The sequence below is a fragment of the Orbicella faveolata genome, unplaced genomic scaffold, assembly GCF_042242905.1.
Source record: "Orbicella faveolata isolate gen_17 unplaced genomic scaffold, um_ofav_v1 contig_24, whole genome shotgun sequence".
In the NCBI taxonomy this organism is placed as follows: domain Eukaryota; kingdom Metazoa; phylum Cnidaria; class Anthozoa; order Scleractinia; family Merulinidae; genus Orbicella; species Orbicella faveolata.
The window spans coordinates 33,172,687-33,196,678 of record NW_028301552.1 but is presented as its reverse complement, the minus strand read 5'-3'; the positions used below and the strand labels follow the sequence as shown (position 1 = coordinate 33,196,678).

Here is a 23,992-nt window from a genome sequence, read left to right as displayed (position 1 = left end):
TAACAGAACAACAGATCATTTAGAGAATTATATATCTTTTAGTGTATTTAAACTATTTCATACGTTGTTGTTAACTTGTTATACTAAGTATACGTTTTTGTTAAGCACGCTGAACTATTAATTGTGTTGAAACGTTAAAATTATGAAAAATTAAAAACCGTATGAGCATTAACCGGGCATTTTAGTGACTTTTTTTGGGGGAAACCGAACATTTTAGTGGAAAAAATGGAGCATTAAGGTGGAGCATTTTAGTGGGGAAATAAAAGCATAATGTACAAAAGCCTATCATATTGCCTAAAAGATAGCACTGAATTACTAATCGATAAGAAAGCTCGCGGAGTGTTATGATTTATTGCTTCCAAAAAAGCTATTTTGTATGTGGGCAATATGGACTACAGATGAAGGAAAAAATAACTGGACCTTATCTCTAACGAGAAGGAAATTCTAGTTGTTAAATATGAATCAACAAACCTTGGTATCAATATACGCTAAAGGTGCCGCTTGTCGTGAATCTTACGTCAAGGATACAAACAAAAGTTATGAATCTTTTGTTGTTTTTTGTTGTTGTTGTCTCTTAGGAACGGTAGTTCTTGTTTTTACCCGCTCTTATATATACAATAAATCAGTACACAGTAATTTTAATGCGATTTAGTCCGACGTGTCATCATTTCAACTTCGATCTAAAGTCATGGCTGTCGAGATGAAATTCGTTTTGCTTTTTGCTCTCTTGGCTTTTACCAAGTTTTCTTTTGGTAATGCAAGTGGAGCTGGTCAAGTAAGTCGAGGATTTGATATCAGCTAGAGTAATACCTTAATCTGATCACATATGATATTCATCCGGGTAAATCGAACTGACGTATCAATCTTTCGTTTGGAAAAAGACGCCAGCTTTCAATTCAAGAAATTCAATGGATGCTCCTTGAAAACACTGATTTTTCGATTCCCTGACTTAGAGGATTCTCGTAAACTGTCGTCTATGCGCGATGCCAAAATAATAAAAAATTGTTCAGTCAGGATGCTATCGGCTTTAGCGTTGGGGTCTTCTTTGGCCTTGTTTAGCAAAAGTAAAGATTTGTTCATGAGTCGTCTCGAAGTTTGAGTTGTAATTTTTTAATATTGAACGTTACATAATGGTTCAGCAGTAACTCATATATTTACAGTAACTACAGTTGGTCCCCCTATTATATTCTAAGTTCATTTGTGTATCTTACTTATTTTCAGTCACAGTGTGCAACTCCGTGTAATCCCATCAACATCACTGTGTGCTGTAAAGAAGGCATGAAGGTAACAGTGTCAGCTTTTGTTCCGTAGTTCCATCTACTTAGACCGCCTGAAACATGGGTCATGCTCAGCAACATTTCTGGCATAATTAAATGACCCTGAATTCAAAATATGTTACTTTTTAGGGTGAGAAGGGCGAGAAAGGAGAATCAGGAACAAATTGTAAATGCCCTTTACAGGTAAACATGAGTAAAAGTGTGCGTTCTCTCCGCTTGTGAATTTCAAATTCAAGGCACTTAAGTTTTTGGATGTCGTTTGGTCAAAAGATTTTAATTAACAGCTAGTCTGGCATCTCCTTTATCTTTTATACTAACACAGAATCCAAACAAACCTTCTGCTCACATTGAAGCTGCCGATATTAAGACCGTCACTTACCAAGCCAACACAGGTATTTTAATTATCCTCTTTGCGGAATGTGATATCAGGGATCTCAAATTCTGGTGTTACTTCTAGTCTTTTTGAAATTGAATTTGACGTTTTCAATAACTAATTGCAAAAACAGACTCTCGTTGATAAATCAAAGTACAGCAAGGTAAAAAACCACTAGGGTCTGCGAACGCATTTTCATTTTGAGTGACGCGTTTTATTTTTAATTTCCTTCTAGCGATACAGGACTGGTCTGTCAGTGCCCCTTATAGCCACCTAGCAGGCGGCATGACCTATAACAACGGAAAACTGACTGTGCCCACCCCTGGACGGTACTACATCTACGCACAGCTTTCCTATCATTCCAAGGGGAATGGTGGGAGAGTCCGTATTCGAGTGAACAACAAAGTCGTTACCATGATACAACCATTGGATTTAGGTACCGGCCAAGGTACTCTGTACGCTGGAGGAGTGTTTAATCTTAAGGCTGGTGACGTCATCTGGTTGGATGTGAGATACCCTATCACAGTCTTTATGTATTCCTTTCACAGTTATTTCGGTGCGTTTTTGATTTGAGTTTCAATCGTTGCGTGTCGTTAACGAAACTGCACAATATCGTCATTAACTAAGGGTTTTAAAGCTTGATACTTTTGTTGACCACACCGTTGTTCATTGATGTCGCTAATTTGTAAATTAAAGATATTTTGTTTTTGCATAATATCTCAAGTTAAGTTATCAGGGGATTGTGATTTTATCTGTTAAGAATTGAAATAAAAAAGGATGGTGCAAGATATATTTGGGAATTTCTGTATCAGTGTCAGCCGGATAAATGACCAACAACTGAAATCTTTTCCCCATTCATAACCTTCAAATTGTTATTTTTTAGTTTTCTCGGGTGGAAAAACACTATAAATTCAATTTCCCAAGTCCTAATTCATCCCTAGTTCCGCGCTTACCACTCTGAGGTAATGCGTGGAATGGAAATATTAAAACTGAACTTGGATTTTTAGTAAGAAGTTCAACATGCTGGTTCACTCATTACTCTGGCAGAATTTGACTGACTTTCAAACTTAACAGGGCAATGAACTTCTCAATAGCTTTTGACAAAGAATGCATCCCCTTTCTAAATGCTTACTCAGAAAAAAGGATAGGATTGACGTTTCCCCTATGATGAAACAAATAATGCAAAAGAAAATAACATGGTTAAAAATCCCAGCTGGCTGGAGGTAGACAAATTGGCTATTTACAAACGTGGCCAAGGAGTTGAACTAGAGTCTACTGAGAAACAACTCCAGCTGTTTGGTCAGAGCAGGACTTGAACCCACGACCGCCGGATTTCAAGTGCGGCGCCCTAACCACAACCACGCTACCTGCTTTAATATGGCCCAAACTTGCGGTTCTAGCAACCCCGAGCAAGTTCTGCCTTTCTGAACAACTTTGCTGTAAAATATAGGTTTAGTGCACATATCAAGCACGAAAAAGTCAGTATTTTGTGAGTACAATCAGGGGGGGCCCGTTTCTCGAAAGCCCCGGAAACTTTTCAGGCCGGCAAAGCCATTTTTAGTTAATCGGTATTAAAGACAGAGAGGTGTATACGCTTGAAACATCTTGTATGAAGGGAACCTCTGCTCATGTTAAGAATATGTGAATAAAACAGCTCTGTAGTCATAAGGTTTGACATTCGGGGCCTTCGAGAAACGGGCTCCAGGCCTACCTATTAACCTCCGTTTGAGTCAGTTGCAATAGATGGTAATTATTAGCCATTTGTTCTAGAATTGGAGTAAGTATATTACCAGCAAACTTCATAGTATCTTTGGATTGAAATTGGTTGCTTCGGTGAAAACTTTGTCTGTGCCACTGAACAAAAAACAAGAGTTATCGAATCAATCTAGTTTTTTCAAATGGTTGCCAAGGACAACGCGGACAATAGCCTGTAGCGATAAACGACTGGAAAGGGGCGATATATATATCAACCCTTTGAATACCAAACTTTCGCCAAAAAATACCGTTTTTAACCGTTTAGTCAGGGTTTTTAGCTGCCATGACGCTAAATAAGCCTAAGTTTTGCTAGGAAAGCTTTTTTTTTTACTAAAAGGAGAGATTTTTCGAGGATTAGTACAAAATTGAGCAAAATTTCAATTCCGGGCATGCGCATAAGCCAAAATTTGAACTTTTTTTTTTTTGCCATTAACCGTTCTCAATTTTGTTTGCTGCCCCTTTCCTTCCTATTTTTCTCGGCCCTTTTACACTGACTACCTTTTGCGTTGCATGTTTTTTCCGGCTGCCGTGAAAAGTTGGATGTTAATTACGGACGAAGCCTAGAAATGGACCTTGATCAATCATAGGCGTAGTGGACCATTTTACCACCATTTTTCACCAAAACTGATAACGTTGTTTTTTGATTTGTGACGTGGGAATGTCGTCGATATCTAAACCTGACCATTGGGCGGAAAGGCCTGGCCTAGTACTACCATCTGCTTATCAAGAATATCTGCTGACATTTAAATTGATGACGTCACAAGTGGTACAAAGAGCACGACCATAAATTACGCATTCAATTAGATTATGAGCTAACAATTAGATTATGAGCTCGAGATTTCTATGAGGTGATAGTTGATTCGGCCTTCGGCCTCATCAACTATCACCTCTTAGAAATCGAGAGCGAATAATTTAATTGTTTTAGTAGAATTCTTACTAAAATTTACTTCAAATAACGGTTTCCAATTGTTTCTTAAGGTGGCTCCCTATAGTTTTACGATTGCACGCGCGCTGAGGACGAAAGCTCAAGTAATCTGCGCGCGCTCGAACGAAAACGTCAGTGTTTTTCGATATTTCATTACGTCGACATATTAAGCACAACAAGCAAAACTGACAATGGATTTTCTCGCGTTTCCTTCGGCGGATTGGTACTAAATATTTTACTTTAGTCGGAACTCGTTTTTCAAGGAAATCTATAAGACCAGATTTTTCGCAGCGGTGAAAGACGTAAATTTGCAAAAATCGAAAAACCTGCCTTTACAAACTCCACTTTTTTCGTGTTTAAAATTCGTTTCCCACAGGAAGCGATATGCTGTGAAAATTTTGGAAGATTTCATCGAAGGAAATTCAAGCAAATCGCAAGTAAAGCCATAAAAAAGTAAAAAACATATTTGTTTGGGCATTAGCTAATTCAAGCCTAAAACCAATAATTTTAACAGAGACCTTGCGCCAAAAAATGATCGCAAGGATTGAAGTTGAAGTTGTGTGCGTGCACTCATCAGTTTTTTCAATAATTTTCAACTTTTCTAAAAGTCAAGAAACTGAAAATGTCCTTCGTTTAGACTTCTCAGGAATTTAATTAATTTGCATCAAAATTTTCCTTCAAAACCTTGGAAAAACGAAAAAAACGTCATTTCCAGACTACCTCCAGCCACCGCACACTAATGGCTGATAGTGTTCAATGGCTCAGCCAATCAAATTACAGCATTTACATTAGTACACTAGTAGAATTCTACTAGTATTTATCAGATGTTTTGGTGTGTACTATCGCTATATATTTTTACGAGTTGTGCCGTATTTTGACGAGCCCGTAGGACGAGTCAAAATACAAACAACGAGTAAAATCATAAATCTATACTACACACCAACACATCTAATAAGAGATTTATTATCCAACTGCTGTAGTCAATAAATTTATCAATGAAAGAGGAAGAGGCAGTGACAGTTTTGCGTGCGCGCGCCTACCTGTAAGGCAAACAGGTTTTCTACTGCACAAATAACTGTACAATATCGCTGTATATTTGTACTGTTATTTGGACGGTGTTCGCTGCAGTTGGATAATAATTCTTGATATCACGCTAGCCTGTGAACAGGCTCTGACTAGAAGGGTCTGATCAGGACCGCAGCTGGAAGGACCGAGAAGGAACTACCACTCAAACAAACAAATGATGACGCAAACAAATGATGTCATAATGTTTGCTTGGTCTTTGGCTGATTACTCGAGCCAGGCTGGCTGGCTCGGTTAATTTAATGATATCTCGACACGTTTATTGAACACAAGAAAATTAAACTTGGTGACTTTCATGAGCCGGGATCCCGACCAACTGGGCTCGAAATTTCCCATGTAATCATGTCCAACGGGTCAGCACGGCTTAACAATGTAAACCACTTCGCGTCAAAATTGAACTCGTTCCGGTCTCGCGCGGCTCATGTAACACCAGGATAAGAGTCATCTCGGCAAGCCGGGCCAGCCTGTTAAACTGGGGCAGCGCGGCTCATCGTCTCCTTACGCGCACAGATGACTGGAAGAGGAGGAGGGAGAAGTCTTCCTTCTCTTTACTTTACAGGTACTTGTATATCTGTAGTCCCAAAGGTTACTGATCAATACTTAGCTGATTTGGTCTGAAATTGAGCCATAGTAAAATATTATTTTTCTTACATTCTTTACTTTCCTTTGGAAACGAATCAGATGGGGGTGTGAAAAAACTCGGCTCTCATTGAGAATTGTGCGCTTGAAGTTTACTATGTCTTTTCCCGTCATGTAATAAATTTCTTATTAAACACCCTTGATCGGGATTGCGAGACAGTACTAGCCTGGTAGACTAATATCGGCCCTTTGTCTCATTTTGTAGGGACTGCTCGATGCGTTCGGTCCGTACTGTCAAGACCACGGGCATAGTTTATCCCAGTATGGCCCTCACACTTGTATATATCACCCGCGCCTCTGTGATTGCACAAGTTCTTTGACAGAAAACTCCTTGTACGTTAAAAGATCTATTACCACAGCTACAAGGTTAGTTCAGGCATTAACTTATTAGTACTTCTTTGTTTCATCTTATCATGTCTGTGTTTTTGTTTTACCTTATTATGCGTGACCAATTTCATGACTTCTATTGCCTAAAAAGATAGCACTGAATCACTAACCTATAAGAAAAACCACGAAATGATACGATTTATTGCTTCCAAAAAATAGTTTGTATGTGATGTGGACTACATGGTTTGCATTATTTTTTATGGAACCCCTCGGCCTGCTATCCATTGGTTAAACCTATCTGGCCTTTACATGACTGTGACCTATTTCTCTTCTGCTGGATAGCTGAGAATTGGGAGAATTGTACCACAAACAATTGTCTGTGGGGGGAGGTGGGAGGTGCTGATGAAATTATGAAAGACTGCATACTTACTTTCTCTGCTCTAAACTTCTCTATAACACCTTGCTCAACATTTCTCCTTCTCAGCAAACTCAGGACCTAAAAAAACGGGGGCTTTGTCAATCATGTGAACATTTTAATGTGCATTATTCAACGGACTCAAACAATGTTAAAGCCGGGTGAGTGAAGACTGAGCAAAAGGAAATACAGAATGATGTATTATCTCTCCCTGTCTGAACAGGGCCACCAGCCGTTATGTGTTGTGTACATATGTGTGAGTTCTATATGTATGAGACAACTTTATTGCTAGACAAAAAAGGCACTGAAATGTTGATTCTTTGTTCAGTCAACTGGGTAGCATTCAGTAGCGGATCCAGACCTTGAGCTAAGAGGGGGGTGGGGGCGGTTTTGTTACGCTTATCCTGGCGGCTTCCAGTCCAGGTCTATAGTCATGTTCCCAACGATAGTCGGAAAATAAATAAGCTCAAAAAAACAACAAACAGACAACGCTTTCCTCCTCCACATCGTCGTCCGCCATTTTCACGAACATTCACGCATGCGCAAAAGGCGCTCACCGCACATGGACCGCAGTTAGCAAGTAAGTTGCGATCGCAGGTTACTAAGTTACGATCGCAAGTCACTAAGCTGCTATCGCAAGTTAGTAAGGGGCGATCGCAAGTTATTAAAGTGCGATCCCAAGTTTTTAAGTTGCGATCGCAAGTTAGTAAGGTGCGATCGCAAGTTACTTAGCTGCTATCGCAAGTTATTAAGTTGCGATCGCAAGTTATTAAAGTGCGATCGCAAGTTAGAAAGGTGCGATCGCAAGTTATTCAGGTGCGATCGCAAGTTACTAAAAAGTTGCGATCGCAAGTTATTAAGTTGCGATTGCAAGTTAGCAAGGTGCGATCGCAAGTTAGTAAGGTACAAAGAATGGCATGAAGCGGGTGTAGAAAAAATTAGAGATATCTTCAACGGTGACACATTTACATCTTACCGAGATTTCTGCTCTCACTTTGCCCTTAAAACTAACTTTCTAACCTATTACGGTTTATGCCAAGCAATTCCATCTAACTGGATTAAAACTTTGAAAGGCAAATTACAGCCGCATTCGAAGGAACCTACAAACATGGATAGAATTCCCCTTGAGAAGCTCTCTTGCAAACTTGCTACTAACTACCTTGTTGAAAAGAAGTTCGTTTCTGCCACCGCCGAAAAAAGACTGAAAAGAGCTAATTTGAACGACCAGCAAATTTATCAAACGTACATGATGCCTTTCAAGGCCACTAAAGATATTCAACTCTCGATGTTTCAGTTCAAGATTGTACACCATATTTTACCCACCAATGCTGCATTACATAAATTCGGTATTAAAGAGCACGACCGCTGTCATTTATGTGCTGAAAAGCAAACAATTACACATCTCTTCGTAACTTGCCCCAACGTCCAGCTGTTTTGGACAGAGTTTACTGATTGGTGGTACAGAAAAAACAATACTGTAATCACGCTCTCTGAAGCACAAATACTTTACGGCATCACAGACACCGTGCCTCTGTGTCTCGGTTTAAACCTCTGTACAATAATTGCAAAATATTATATTTACACCGCTTCAAAAAATGAGGAAGATTATTTCTTAGACGCTTTCTTGGCTATCCTTAAAAACAAAATAGAAATAGAAACTAGCAGAGCAAAGGTGCAAGTTAAACTGTAAATATAGCTAAATATACTGTAAATTGTCGCTTTTTTGTCATTTTTTTTGTTTTGTTTTGTTTTGTTTTTTTTGTTTTTGTTTTTGTTTTGTTTTTTTTTGCAGTTTTCACTAGTTCTAGTAACCGTAGTAAAAGTTTGTAGTAATTGTCCGCGATTAAAAAGTAGTGTAACGTCAGCGGTTTAAATAATACTGTTGTTTAGTCAAGCATTGTAATTAGAGCAAGTTGTAATTAGCGTAAGTAGCTGTATTGTTGTAGTTTTATACGTAGTTTTTTGTAATTAATAATGTAAGTATGCGTGCTGTAAAAAATAGATAATTAATAATAATTAAAAAAAAAAAAAAAAAAAAGTAAACCATATTGTCAGTAACGTAAGTCTTGTTCTGTAAGTAGAGTATTGTAATGGACCTGCATTGTAGTAATGTATGTAGTAATTTTTCTTTTGTAAATTATAATTATAAGGAAAATAAAAAAAAAAAAAAAGTTAGTAAGGTGCGATCGCAAGTTATTAAGCTGCGATCGTAAGTTATCAAGTTGCGATCGTAACTTAGTAAGTTGCCAACGCAAGTTAGTAAGTTGCGATCGCAAGTTGTTAGTTGCGATCGTAAGTTAGTAAAATGCGATCGCAAAATATTAAGTTGTGATCGCAAGTTCTTAACGTGCGATCGCAAAATAGAAAGTTGCGACGGAAAAAATCGATGTGTCCCTTATGTACGGTGGCCTGTAAGCGACACCTCGATATTTTTTTTTATTCCCACATAAAAAATTTTGCTTTGGCTTCTTAATAAATGAGCATAGCCTTCTTTTTTCTCTCTTTGAGAGTTATAAGTCGCGATCGCGAGTTATAAGTTGCGCTCAAGAGTTATAAGTCGCGATGGCGAGCTATAAGTCGCGATCGGGAGTTATAAGTTGTGATCGAGAGTGATAAGTCGCGATCGAGAGTTCTTAGTTGTCATCGCGAGTTATAAGTTGCGATCGCGAGTTACAAGTTGCGATCGAGAGTTATAAGTCGCTATCCAGAGGTATTAGTTGTGATCACCACTTATAAGTTGCGATCGCGAGTTATAAGTCGCGAGCGCGAGCTATAAGTCGCGATCGGGAGTTATAAGTTGCGATCGAGTGTTAATAGTTGTGATCGAGAGTGATAAGTCACGATCGAGAGTTATTAGTTGTCATCGCGAGTTATAAGTTGCGATCGCGAGTTACAAGTCGCGATCCCGAGTTATAAGTCGCGATTGCGAGTTATAAGTTGCGATCGAGAGTTATAAGTTGCAATCAGGAGTTATAAGTTGCAATCTAGAGTTATAAGTCGCGATCGAGAGTAATCAGTCGCGATCGCGAGTTATAAGTTGCGATCGAGAGTTATAAGTTGCGATCGTGAGTTATAAGTCGCGATCGAGAGTTATGAGTTGCCTCGAGGGTTATAAGTCGCGATCGAGAGTTATAAGTCGCGATCGAGAGTGATAAGTCAAGATCGTGAGTTATAAGTTGCTATCACGAGTTATAAATTGCGATTGAGAGTTATAAGTCGTGATCGCGAGTTATAAGTTGCGATCGAGAGATATAAGTTGCGATCTGGAGTTATAAGTTGAGAAGGAGAGTTATAAGTCGCGATCGTGAGTTATAAGTTGCGATCGAGAGTTTTAGGTCGCGAACGCGAACCGTACAAGCTGCGATCAAGAGTTATAAGTCGCTATCGAGAGCGATAAGCCGCGATCGCGAGTTATAAGTTGCAATCGAGAGTTATACGTCGCGATCGAGAGTTATAAGTCGCGATCGAGAGTTATACGTCGCGATCGAGAGTTATAAGTCGCGATCGCGAGTTATAAGTTGTGATCGCGAGTTATAAGTAGCTATCGAGAGTTATTAGTTGTGATCGCGAGTTATAAGTAGCTATCGAGAGTTATTAGTTGTTATCGCGAGTTATAAGTCGCGATCGAGAGTTATAAGTCGCGATCGTGAGTTACAAATTGCGATCAAGAGTTATAAGTCGCGATAGAGAGTTATAAGTCGCGATCGCGAGTTATAAGTCGCGATCGCGAGTTATAAGTCGCGATCGCGAGTTATAAGTTGCGATCGCGAGTTATAAGTTGCGATCGCGAGTTATAAGTTGCGATCGAGAGTTATAAGTCGCAATCGCGAGTTATAAGTTGCGATCGCGAGTTATAAGTCGCTATCGAGAGTTATTAGTTGTGATCGCGAGTTATAAGTCGCCATCGAGAGTTATTAGTTGTTATCGCGAGTTATAAGTTGCGATCGAGAGTTATAAGTTGCGATCAAGAGTTATAACTTACGATCGAGAAATATAAGTTGCGATTCAGAGTTATAAGTCGCGATCGAGAGTTATAAGTCGCGATCGAGAGTTATAAGTCGCGATCGCGAGTTATAAGTTGCGATCGCGAGTTATAAGTTGCGATCGCGAGTTATAAGTCGCGATCGAGAGATATAAGTTGCGATCGAGAGTTATAAGTTGCGATCGAGAGTTATAAGTCGCGATCGAGAGATATAAGTTGCGATCGAGAGTTAAGTCGCGATCGAGAGTTATAAGTTGCGATCGCGAGTTATAAGTTGCGATCGCGAGTTATAAGTTGCGATCGGGAGTTATAAGTTGCGATCGAGAGTTATAAGTTGCGATGGGGAGTTATAAGTTGCGATCGAGAGTTATAAGTCGCGATCGCGAGTTGTAAGTCGCCATCGCGAGTTATAAGTTGCGATCGAGAGTTTTAGGTCGCGAACGCGAGTTATAAGTTGCGATCGAGAGTGATAAGTCGCAATCGCGAGTTATAAGTCGCGATTGCGAGTTATAAGTTGCCATCGAGACTTATAAGTTACGATTGCAACGATTTCGATTATATTAAAAAGCATTCAGTGGGTTTGCACATCTTTATATCCTGAAATTTTACTTCATTGACACTTTATATTCCCCCAATTTTTGTGTTCGCAACGCCGTCAAAACAATTTAGGAATTAACAAAAAAGAAAGTTTTGCCAACGGTACTACATCTACGCACAAATTTACTGTCACTCCCGTATGAGTCTATGTTCGTGTGAACAACAATGTCGAAATCATCATGATACAGCTTCTGAGTTCAGATCATGGTGCTCTGTAGGCTGGAGGGTGTTTAACCTCAAGGCTGCGGGTGACGTCATCTCATTGGATACACCAAATCAGTTCTATCACGGTCTATATGTCTTTCGATCACTGTTACTTCGGCGCGTTTTTGCTTTTATTATCATTCGTTACATTCTTAATCTCGTGAACGCAACTGTGCCGTATCCTTATGAACTGAGGGCAGTGTTTCAAACGCTTGGTAATTTTTTTGGACCACATTGTTGCTCTGGTGTCGCTGATTTGTAAAAGAAACTGTGATGTCAAATAATGTCCAAAGGTTGTTTGCATTTCTAGGCCGGAAAAGCGATCAATAACAGAAATACTTACCCTTTTCCAAACCTTGTTTAGTCTGGTCTGGTCTTCCCAATTACTGATTCATCTCCAGTTCCTCGCTTGCTACTCTGAGACAATGCATGTGAGGCAAAGTTGATTCATCAGTTTCTTTGATGTACCATGATTCGAGTGATCTTGGATCACTGATCCTGATCCAGATCGTCCCATAGGAACACAACCATAGTTTTTGGTTTGATTCATACTGTAGTTAAATTTATAGCTAATAGACAATATCACAGCAGTGTCCCAAGCTTCTTGCGGGCCGTGAACATATTTATAAAATCAGGTTGAGTTTATGACCTCATCAATCCCCAAATTTGCATATTTTACAAATTTTCAAAGTTACTTATCTCCGGAACTAATACAGGTATTTGAAAACGGGGCGGCGAAATAAATGTTTTTACTTTTGCACTTTGCTATTGTTATGAAAGTTAATGGAAAGGAAATGCAGACACGAGGATTTACAATTTCTTTAATTTCGAATTAACATTGAATGGACAATTAACTCTCGGACATAAAGGGGGTTATTATCATCTTCACGCAATAGTTTCTAAGAAAAGACTATTCTTGGTATTACTACTTCTAATAATGATGATGATGATGATGATAATGGCACTTTTATAGCGCATACCAACATGTGGATATGGTCACATGCGCTTTACAAAAATTACCTGCCTATCGTACAATTATCAAATGCCTATTGTAAAAAAATTAATTGGACCATTGCCTCTTTACTGTTTCAATTCTTACTGAATTTCACAGACTGACTCATGGCTGCTTTGGAAATGAAATTCGTCTTGACGCTTGCCCTCTTGACTTGCAATTTTGTCGAAAGCACTGGACAAAAGGTTAGATTATGAAATTCATTTGAACTGCAGCATGTTTAAAGTTTATATTCAGGAGTCAGGAGCTCTATCAGTTACCTAAATAACTCGTATAACTATGCAATGCGTGAATTTAACTCTGTGGCTGGAATCACAACAAGAATTAGGACCAAAGTTTGGAGCAATAATTGCAATGTACTTTGCATTGTTGTTAATTAGAATTTTTAAGTGTTCGTTTCAGTTATCAAAGGGTTTGTTGTTGTTATACTGGCTGAAATTGTTTTAGAGGCTCTTTAAAGAGGCTCCAAAATTATGGACGAATCCGAAAGAAACTATGCCGAGTTTTTCCTTAGTTTCTTCGAATATACGCCTGAAACTCCAAATTATGATTGAGTTTAACCTTTTTCCGAGGGGCCCTTTCTTAGTCTTTGATCGTTAGCTCAGACCCAACGCCGAAATTCGCGAATCTGTGCACGAAGTAACAATTAGCTGTTTATTAGTGTCGAAGGTAATCAGACGATTACTTTGATTTGGTTTTGTTTTTAGTTTATCAAAGGTTTGAGATTGGGCGAGTAGTCTAATTAGTTAGTAATTGGTTTGGTTTTGGTTTTGGTTTTGCGACACTCGGTTGAAAACTGCTCCTAATTATGATATGGCTTGCGTTTGTAGCGGATTGGCTCTTTATAGGACTTTATTCTCCTATTTATAGGGCTTATTCTCACATAATGCCCACGGGCCGATTATAGGGCCCTGCAAAAACAAAGAAAAAAGCCATAGTAAACAACTTATTAACCTCGAACGTTCGGTCTTTACGGATCGCTCGGTCTATAGGGAAAAGTCGAGGTTTGAGGTTTTCCCATAACGACCTGACCTTCGGTTAATAATAAGGAGTTATTAATACTGAGGAAATGCGCGGTTCATCTAGAGCGGTTTTCCTTTGAGTATCGAAAAGCAAATGGTTTTGCATTACGGGACGCATTACCGCGGTACAGGACTGATTGGCGTAAAAATCTCGCGCCACTTTTTCATCCAATCAGAAGTAAAACCAAAACCAATCGTGACTCTCTCCCGCACGTTTTCCCGCTTTGCGTCAGTTACTTGCATTTGTGATCACTTCCAGTTTTGATTGGTTAACTTGAATGGCTGTGTCCTTTGTGATTGGCTATAATGTTTAATTTGGTAATGTGTAATTTTGTCCGCAGAATAATTTTTTTAATCTTTTCATGTCTGACAGGATGTTTGAGCATCTCCAGGTAATCCTATCACGCTTACTGTGCACGGTAAAGAAGGCATGAAGGTACAAGACCACTGGGCAGTTTCTGTAGTTCCTACGGCGTTTGATTACACTACAGTCACTTGCTAGTTTAATGGCGCTGATTTGAAATATTCTTAGGGCGAGAAGGGCGAGAAAGGAGATTCTGGAACAAAAGGAGATAAAGGAGATCCAGGAACAAATTGTCAATGCAACTTACAAGTAAACAGCTAATGCATCGCTTAAAACCTTTGTTATACCTCCAAACTCAAATACGTTTTCTGATTGGAGGAGAACATGTCACGTGTCGTAGGTCAAAACTCACTAACTCTCTAGGGAAACAACAACTGGAACTTTCGACTCGCTCGTGATCAGGTCGTGCACCTTGAAACCGAGGCAAATTTGTTGTGCCAGCTGCCGTCAGCCGAATAATTTTTTCTCAGTTTTTTCTATTTTTGAGTTGGGAGGTGTAACAAAGCACTTAATGACTGACCCCACAGGAAACAGTGAGTTTTGTTTTCCCTTGACCTTAGTGAGAGCCTCAGAGAAACAAAACTCACTGTTTCCCGCGAGGCCAGTCATTAATTGCTTAGTGTTTTCCGCCTGTGAAAATCATCATCAATTCTGTGTTCTGTATTTTTTTTTTTACTTAGTTTGATCTAAATAATTTAATCGATAGCTAACATTTAATTTCTTGTCTCTGATTTTATGCTAACACAGGATCCAAACAAACCTTCTGCTCACATTGAAGCTGTCAATAACGGAAACACAAATTATGCCCCCAACAAAGATACTTTAATTATTCTTGTTAATTTATTTTTGACGGAATGTGGTATGGATCTAAAAGTCTGTCGTTAGCTTTAATAGATAATAACAAATAAACTAGATCGTTTTTCATTTAAGTGTCGAAAAGTAATTGGTTTTGCTTTACTACGCTACACCATTGGCTTTAAAAAATCGCGCCACTTTTTCATCCAATCAAAGGTAAAACCAAAACCAATCGTGAATCGTGCGCACACGTTTTCCCGCGCTTTGCGTCAGCTGTATGTAATTGCTTCGAGTCTGTGTCTTTTGTGATCTTCTAGAGTGATTACTTTGGCTTTGGTTTTACGACACTCAACTGAAAACCGCTCTATAACAGAATCAAAGTACAGCAAGGTGAACTACCACTGTTGTCTGTGAACGTGTTCATTTAACAACAGGAACAGGGGCACCAAACCGATCGAATCGGTAAATTATCTGTTCGAAAATACCTTTAGATTAAAGCGCAAGTTCCTCTAGAATGAATCAAGAGACAAAAATGTCATAGCACGGCCGAAAATTAACCTACAGACTTTTAAACGCACTCTAGATAGCCTAAAACAGCGTTTTAAAGCAACTGTCGTTGGGTGCCTCCCGTTGAAATGACGCCTTGCTATTAAATTTTCTTCTAGTGATAAAGGACTGGTCTGTCAGTATCACAAACAGCCACTTAGCAGGTGGAATGACATACCACGACGGAAAACTGACTGTGTCCACCCCTGGACGGTACTACATCTACACACAACTTTTCTATCAGTCCAGTGGGAGAGTCGATGTTCGTGTAAACAACAATGTCGTTGCTATGATACAACCAATGAGTTCAGGCTATGGTACTCTGTACGCTGGAGGGGTGTTCAACCTCAAGGCTGGTGACATCATCTCGTTGGAAGTGATATACTTCATCAAAATATACATGGCTACTGTTCACAGCTATTTTGGGGCGTTTTTGATATGAGTTTCATTCATTGAAAGTTCAGTGTCGTGAAACTTAATACACCATATCATCGATAAGTAACAGATACAAAGCCCCGTTTTTTCGCTAGTTCTAGTTACATTACTCTAAAAATAGTCTCAGTTGTTATAAATAGCTAAAATTTATCATTTAATTTAATGATTTAACAGATCAATAAATGAAAGGATGGTCCTTGATGTTTGTGGATTACTGATTTAATGTGGACAACGAGCTGATCAACTAGCGCATGAAAACACTGTAAGAGTAAATGTCTGTAATCAGTTTTCATCTGAAGATGCTCTTCTATTGAAAGAAGTTCTTAAACCCCACATTATGTTCAAAAACTTCCAGTCAGGTTCGCGCAACTTCATATCTGAAATTTCACTTCTTTCCGTATATTCCTACAATTTTTCTGTCTGCTACGCAGTTACAACAATTTTTAAGAATTAACAAAAACGTATTTTTTGGTACAAGTGCTAACAGTTTGGCAGTGGCATTGTCATTGGTCCAATACTATTTTCTGAGTTCGAGTTTTAAAAGAAACGCTAACACAGTCAGAGGATAATCCGATAGACAGGATTGGGCACACATTGCACGTCAACTGAACTTGGTGATCTTAAGGTAAAGTATATATTTCTTTACATCTTTGTTTTAAGTCTTCAGACTCGGAGTATGCTATTGACAAAACAAAAACATACATTATGACTGAAAGTAGAATTGCGAAAATCGAAGAGGGAGTTCAAACATTTGACTTTGTTTCAAGGTGGTGGCCATCAGCTACATTTGCACTCTGTGTGGGAGGGGTGAAGAGAGGGTCCACGGCAAGTCTGCCATGCACTTCATAAAGCTTCTATGCCTGTACAAGGTGAATTGATCTATAGTTTAATAGTGATAATAATAATAATAATAATAATAATAATAATAATAATAATAACAATAATAATAATCATGTGTCGATTATACTTTTCATATATTTCTCTGGCGTTATGACGGAATATAGGATGACTTTTCCAATATGGAGATTTTATTGCCGTCATATAACGTTGTAATCAAGAGAGAACAAACGTAGCTTGCAGGAACAAGCTCCAGAGTATTTTGCTAAAGACATACTGATAGAGCGCTTTTCAATTGAGCGTCGTAAAACCAAAACCAAACCAATTACTTACCAATTAGACTACTCAGCCAATCTCAAACCGCAGCAAAACCAAAACCAAAACCAAAGCAATTGTCCAATTACTTTCGAAACTCAATTGAAAACAGCTCTATCACCGATCAGGGTGTGTAACAACAACAAAATTCCAGGAAGGGGGTGGGGAACATTTAACGGTACGGTCGGGGGTGTATAAACTTGCGTACATCCCAGGGAAAAAGGAAACATTTGGCTTTCATTTTTATTTGAAAATCCTAACTAAAAGCGAAACAGGAATGTGTAGCTTAGATTGCGCTCAGCAGCTCCCAAAAACACATGGCATATTTGTTCGATAGTAAGTGAAATCACAGTTTAATAGCCGCCATCTTTTTCATTTCAAGTCTGAACATCACGTTGAGTTCAAGTCTGAATTTTACGGTAAATCTTCGAATCTTAAGTTGGAAACTTAAAGGTCACATAAGTCATCATCATGGTTCACTTTATGATTTCGAGAAAGTATGTTTCTTTTACTGTAGAAGAGTGAACCCCAGCGAGGCATCATTTTTTACAGGATAAGACAGCTTTTAGACCGTGTCATCTCTCTAGGTTTTTCTTCAAGGTCTTCCAGGATTGTGTCATTGTTTCGAGCGAAAATTCTCGGTCCTAATGAATGTCTCTTTAAAGAAAACCTCTTGTCCTCGGTCGGAAATACAAACGCTCTTCGCATCTGCACAGGTTTGTACTTTCCTTGAATCAACTTTTCCTTTAATTCAGTTCGAAGAACTTCACCATCTGCAGTTTTCGGAAGCGTGGGTATAAACACCACACCCCCGCGCAGTTTTTTGTGAGGAGCAGCATTTTCGTCCACGTATTGCATGACCTCGATCTCAGTTAAATCTTCTTCGTTTTCTCCGACAATGTACGCCATTGGCAGTTCACCGACCTCGGGGTCTGGGATCCCGATAACTGCGGCATCCTTGATGGCCGGGTGGGCCCTGAGGAGAGATTCGAGTTCTGACGGGGAGACCTGATGATAAAAAGAGAGCTCATTTATGCAAACAATTTAAAAGTGATTGTAAACTTAGTGCAAAGCTGTGCAAATCTTGAAGAATCGGCCGAAATTCTACGACCTTCTTAGCCCCTGGAAAAAATTTATTTCACCGAGCGTAAGTTTAAGCAACAGGGCACCTTCTCCGTGTTTTCCTAGCCTCATCTAAACACGAGGGGGGTTCGGAGAAATCGAGTCAGTTATGCAAACCCGAGACGCAGTCGAGGGTTGTGTTTAGATGAGGCTATGTAAACACGGAAAAAGTACTCTATTGCTTTTATGAATATTTCTCAAAATACGCGCGAATCTAATATAACTCTGATATAAACGACCAATGAGCGCGTGCGCGGTAACTCAGTTGTTTTATAATACTGATCACATAGTTTAATACATACAAGAAATAACCGATGGGTAAATCAACCGTAAAGCGAGATAAGACAGTGTTTTTCCCTTCAGGACATTAATTATGGACATTATGGACTTGGTTACCCTACATAGCCGAGTCATTTGGGACTATTTAGTGACGTCATCCACTAACCTGATGACCTTTGAACTTAATCACATTTTTTAAAATGTCTACAATAAAAAAGTGTTCGTCGTCATCGTAGTAGCCAATATCACCGGTGTGAAGCCAGCCTGAATGGTCGATCATCTGATCTGATGCGTCCTGGTTGTTCAAGTAACCTGAGAGAAAAAACGGAGCTGCTGGTAAAGATAGCATTCTTGAACTTAAAGATAAACCCATATAAAACCCATTTAAAAGCAATGTTCATGCATGGAACGGGTAATAGAGGTTTTGCATGGCAGCGACAATAGATTCTTTTTCCTATGGGGAAAAAATGTTCTTTGTAATGCAAAACATTTTCATTGCTCCTGCCATGCAACATGGCTGCCGTGCAAAACCTCTGTTGGCTGTTCTCGTGATCAGTACAAGCGTAGTCTGTGTCAAGTGATCCAAACCATTGGAGCTTAAGCTTTTGCCGGTTTCTGAAGCATTAAGCGACTAGAGTACTTCAATTTCCCTCTGAATGGGATGCTTGTCCATTGCTGGATTACCCCCAGCAATAAATTAATTCATCGGTTTGAGGTGGAGAGGCACTGTGCGAGCAAAGCGTCTTGCCCAAGAACACAACGCATTGACCCTGGGCCACTCACCCCACTCCACTCAATCACGTTTTCTAAATCCTTTTATGATAGCCTAATATAGGGTATGAATTGGAATGATTTATGGCAGTTGTGAATTACGCGTTGTACGGCCTACTGCAGGAACACACCTTTCATCACTGTTGGTCCTCTGACCCAGATCTCCCCGCGTGCACCAGCCCCAAGCACCTCTCCAGTAGATACTTCACACACCTTGATATGGAAATAACAGATCATGCCAAATATGCAACCTAAATTTTATATATTTTTTAATATTATCACGCTCCTGTTTATCCCAAAATTGACCGTGTTAAATAGTTGTCCCTGGTTCCTATAAGGGCGGGGTCTTTTTTAGTTAGGGCACTGCAAACGTTCTGGGCCACGCAATGGTTTTGCCAAAAACCCGACAAGTACAGAATTTATTTTATTAAAAAAGCGTCTGGCCGCCTGTAAAAGACCATTTAAAAAGTATAGGAAACGCGGGAAGCTTAAAAACGGGTAATTGCGAGGGACCCTCACGTAATGCGTCGAACAAGCATGAATAAACAAAAAGAGGTCAAAACGTGATAAGATTCAGTGCATCGCAGAGTTTTGGGGGATTCGCTACGATATCTCTTTGGTGACCTTCATAAAAGGTTTTTTCAAGCCATCATTTCCTTAACTAGACCAGCTTGTGTCCTTTCCCTACCACCCTACGAGTCCACCACTGTACCTTGCATTCCAGGTTGGGTAAAAGCACACCAACCGATCCATGTTTGGTGTCTACCGGAGGCGTCACGTGACTCATTCCAGTAATTTCTGTCATGCCATAACCTGTTGAATTATTCAATCTTTTAAACTCCAATCTCAAAATACATATTCTCCTTACTGAATACAAAACATTTTCGTTACTGTTAGTTCTGCGTTTTTGGTGGCTGATCGAAATAACACTCCCCAGTCAATATCACCTTCGACATCGATCTCTCTTATGTGTCGTGCGATCTTGGGAAGGTGGAGCCAATTTAAGGCTCTGGTAGCTTCGTTCATTCTGCATCGTTTTTACGCACTACACTCTACTACTGGCCGAGAGAAAAGAGATGGACTTGACATGGGGCGGGGCACAACATACCACGAAGCACTGGTTCCGCTGAAAGCAGGTCGTTGACGCCTTATGTCCCACCCGGATTGAAGAGGACTAAGTAATAAAGTAACACTCCACCAATGATCATATACAGAATCGTTCCTATACTTTCTTATTCAGTTTCGTTCATATTCTGCTGTCTTTCAGCAACATTTCATCCGTCTTCCTCCTAAAGAAGCAACTTTAAACGTAATTTTACTTCCTGGGGAATAACAGTGGGAAATAACAGACAGACATGGCCACACATCTCACTGTCTTGCGTAAATATTTTCAACAAGTTTTATCCCAGCCTCAATTTTTAACGACAAAAATATCCAGAATAAACCTCTACTTTCCGCGACTGAGTAATCTTATAGTCACACCGATAATAAGAAATCTGTAAGATGGTTACGCTGGTTAAATGGAGTTGATGTTTCCACATCCGACAAACACGATCGTATTTATCTTTAGATTGAAAACCCTTCTCGTTTGAAAGCTGTCTGTCTACACTTTGCCTCACTTGACATATCAGTGTGTCCTCACCCTTAGCAAAAACTCCGAGCTCGTCACCCAACGTAATTTTTGTAGTGGTGCAAACTAAGCGCCATCCCCAGCAGGGGCGCATCCAGGATTTTTCTTAGGAGGGGTGCCCCATTAAGGAATGGCGTAGCTGACTGGTGAGGTCGACAAATTTTATAAGCGGATACGAAGAAGAAGGCTTCATCTCAGGGGGGAGGGAGGTGCCCAGGACTAAAGAAATATGAAGTAAACTTTATCTCTCACTTCTTGAGCCTTCAAAATCTTATAAGCCTCGCGCGCCCGGCACTTGACTAACATTACAAGAAATACGCTTAATTTGGATAACAAAGTCCACTGTTAACTTCATTAATTGGATGATTCACTTACACTGACTGATTCTTCTCAGTTGAGGCAGTCGTTTTTTGACATTTCTTGACGTCTCCGGGCCTAACACTGATGCACACGACATCACTTCGACCAGTGACGTCAGATTGAAATTATCGACCGCTGGATTGTTGGACAGCAGATGCACTACTGAGGCCTCTGAGATGAGATGTGTTATCTACAACAGAGATTAAAGGAATATTCAACTTCTCATGATTTCAGGGGATAGGCCAGATGTGCCGGCTTTTTCGTGCAGTACTTCTCATGTCACTGATCAAAAGAAGATCAAGGTAAGCACCTTGACCTTTTCTTGCACGGATACAATAAGGGGCCATTACTTCATTTAGTTCAGTTCCTTTCATTTGTTTGTTTGTTTGCTTAACTACTTATTTTCCTCTTTTACTCCACGACTATACGTGGTGTCGAGAAGACTCGCACACTCGAAGACTCGAAGTCACTGGGTCTTAAGCCAGGTTCATGTTGTTCTTGCATATAACAACATAAAAACATGTAAAAGGCTTTTTGTCACTCATTTTGTCCCTCTTTTTGTCACTCTTTTTGTCACTCGCTTCTTCATTGGGTGATAAGCTTACCCCTAGGCGGCAGTATCTGTGATGGATCATATGACCCTGACCTCCAAACTTTCCAAAACGTAATAAAAGGTCCTGCTTACCTTGTAATCTTGTAATAAAGGAAACAATTTGTTTTGATCAAATCTTGGCATCGAAATCAAGGTACTTCCGTGACGTAAAGCAAGAGACAGGACAGCGATCATGCCAAAAGTTCGGTGAAATGGTATGACGGAGAAGATCGTAGATTTTTGTTCAGAAGCTTTTTCCTTCAAGTCCAAAAACCCGTTAGCGCTCACAATGCAACCCAGGGCGACCAAGTTATAGTGTGTTAGCATAACACCCCGGGGCAGGCCACCAGCTCCACTTGAAAACGGTAAAATCGCCAAGTCATCTCTTGGGTGGAATGTTATGAGGGGAAATCCAGACCCGTCGTCCTTGAAAAGGACTGAGACCGAGTCACAATCATCATCGTCCTGGTCGTCCCCAATGACAAACACGTGCTCCATTACCAGTTTCCTCGCGGCTTCTTCTGCCCGATGTGCCAACTGGTGAACAGTAAAAACGCACTTTGCGTTGGCTTCTTTCAGCTGATTGGTGAGTTCGTCGCTCGTGAAGAGTGGATTGACACCGGTCACGACACCGCCCATCTGAAGAGCTCCGAGGAAAACAATAGCATACTCAGGAACATTTGGAGCAAATATGGCGATTACATCTCCTTTCTTGATTCCTCTTTTGCTCAGCGCCGAAGCGAGCTTTATGCTTAAATCCTTCACTTGAGAAAATGTATATTTGCGTTTAGTGGAGCTGCAGACCTAAGAAACATCAGAACCTTAGAAGACCTTCCTTATGATCAAGGGAAAGGCGCGGTGGCATAGCTAGTGTCCGAGGCGAGGTCTGGGATTTAGTCACTGTGTCTACTCGTACTCCACAGTTCATTCCAACTTCGTTCCCAGGGACTCTCATTTTCCCTCCCTAGTTCGAGAGATTCATTCAACTAATCTGCCAACCTGGCAAGCCTGCTAAGGGAGATAAGGGCGTTTACAAACGTTTAGGATTGTTCATAGTTGACTTTGTAACTCTTTTTCAAAGCCCTAGACTGTATGCATAAACTGCATGCATAATTGGCAAGGATTATTGTTCCCCTGTGTGAAGGTGATATTGGCACGCGTATTAACTTTTTGGTTTTGTTAAAAACTGTTAGCATGACAGAAATAAAACTCCTTTGATTATAGACAGACCGAGAGACTACAATAACGATCTGTTTGAAGGTGATCCAGCGAGAGGCTAAATCGTGATTTAAATAAAGTTGATCTGGGTGAAAAACCATTGAAAATTTTATTAAAACTGTCGCGTGAACAGACTTGTGGGCGACTTCGTGACAACTTTTCGTCACACTCTGGCGCGCCAAGACCCATCCTGTTTACAGCAAATTTCCGGCCTTATGCAAATCAAGGGAAAAAAAAAAATATTAGTTTAGCATTTTGCTTGCGTTGGAAACTTCCGCTTACTTGCCAAGAATGCTCAAACAATCTCTTTGATGTTGTTGTTTCTTCTGGCCATGGTTAAATGTTCACCCCTGACTATAGGTTGTAACTGGAAGCCTTGAAACTCAGTTCTAAATTTAGTACAGAGAACTTTGAAACAAACGGAGCGGATATAATTTAACTGATTAACTTTCTACATTTCTATGGTGATAATTCTTTTCTCTCCAGAACAGAATTCACGTACACGATTTCCCTGTTTGCTCGGTAGGTACCGATTTTCTACACAGACAAGTGCATGATACCAAAGTTTACTATAACTCCTCGCTAATGGTGTTCAGGTGCGCCAGCTTAACCTCATTGAAACCTTAGCTCGAAGAAATTACTTCGTGAGTGTCAATAATTATTGATATTTCATGCTTGTAAATTACTCACGATTGCTGTGCGATGTTCATATTCCTTGAAGTCTTGGAATACGAATTCCGGCCAGGAGAGATTTTCTGGGATTAACACCTCCGGCTGTTTGCTTTTTACTGCCATGATTCAGGAACAGAATTCGAGGAGACGGTATATCGCGCCATAAACAAGCGCCTTGCGAAATCATCTGACTGTTTACGGATTTAATTACTGCATCAATAAGCTTACAGCTTGAGGCAAATTACAACAGATATTTACATTCCTTCATTATTTGCATGATAAGTATTAATTATCATTATTAATTATATTGGATAAGGGTTGAGCCAAATATTTTATCAAAATCTATTAAAATTGCTGTATAAACTGAGAGTTTGATAACTTCACTAATTATATCACTAGGAAAACTAGGCTACATTGTAGCTACAAAATAAAACACTCGGTGAAA

The 23,992-nt window shown here is 39.8% G+C and overlaps 2 protein-coding genes across 3 annotated transcripts; one reads left to right on the top strand and one right to left on the bottom strand.

The window, feature by feature from the left end:
• The first annotated feature begins 573 nt into the window (after positions 1–573).
• Positions 574–15,950, top strand: LOC110056040 (tumor necrosis factor-like). 2 transcript variants are annotated; one of them, XM_089292642.1, is made up of 5 exons: positions 574–775; positions 1,222–1,284; positions 1,407–1,460; positions 1,600–1,669; positions 15,436–15,950. In XM_089292642.1, exons 1-5 carry the CDS (start codon positions 689–691, stop codon positions 15,756–15,758), a joined length of 597 nt encoding a protein of 198 aa, XP_089148768.1. In that variant the 5' UTR covers positions 574–688; the 3' UTR covers positions 15,759–15,950. The 2 variants fall into 2 exon arrangements, with proteins under 2 accessions (XP_089148768.1, XP_020618134.2); XM_020762475.2 differs by lacking the exon at positions 15,436–15,950 and adding an exon at positions 1,886–2,440.
• Positions 15,951–17,132: 1,182 nt separating this feature from the next.
• LOC110056251 (uncharacterized) lies at positions 17,133–23,786 on the bottom strand. The gene is made up of 7 exons (XM_020762712.2): positions 23,566–23,786; positions 21,751–22,461; positions 21,081–21,255; positions 19,788–19,888; positions 19,207–19,288; positions 18,471–18,616; positions 17,133–17,911 (listed from the first exon to the last, which is right to left on the bottom strand). The coding sequence occupies exons 1-7, from the start codon at positions 23,668–23,670 to the stop codon at positions 17,450–17,452; spliced, it is 1,782 nt and encodes a 593-aa protein (XP_020618371.2). The 5' UTR covers positions 23,671–23,786; the 3' UTR covers positions 17,133–17,449.
• Positions 23,787–23,992: the final 206 nt, after the last annotated feature.

What these genes read in the sequence shown, in the direction of transcription:
- LOC110056040 (XM_020762475.2), top strand. Translation starts at nt 689, where the DNA reads ATGGCTGTCGAGATGAAATTCGTTTTGCTTTTTGCTCTCTTGGCTTTT. An exon ending in ATGCAAGTGGAGCTGGTCAA is followed by an intron (nt 776 to 1,221) that starts GTAAGTCGAGGA and finishes ACTTATTTTCAG; the next exon opens with TCACAGTGTGCAACTCCGTG. An exon ending in GCTGTAAAGAAGGCATGAAG is followed by an intron (nt 1,285 to 1,406) that starts GTAACAGTGTCA and finishes GTTACTTTTTAG; the next exon opens with GGTGAGAAGGGCGAGAAAGG.
- LOC110056251 (XM_020762712.2), bottom strand. Translation starts at nt 23,670, where the DNA reads ATGGCAGTAAAAAGCAAACAGCCGGAGGTGTTAATCCCAGAAAATCTC. An exon ending in CTTTATTACAAGATTACAAG is followed by an intron (nt 21,256 to 21,750) that starts GTAAGCAGGACC and finishes TCTCTGTTGTAG; the next exon opens with ATAACACATCTCATCTCAGA. An exon ending in ACTGAGAAGAATCAGTCAGT is followed by an intron (nt 19,889 to 21,080) that starts GTAAGTGAATCA and finishes ATAATTCAACAG; the next exon opens with GTTATGGCATGACAGAAATT.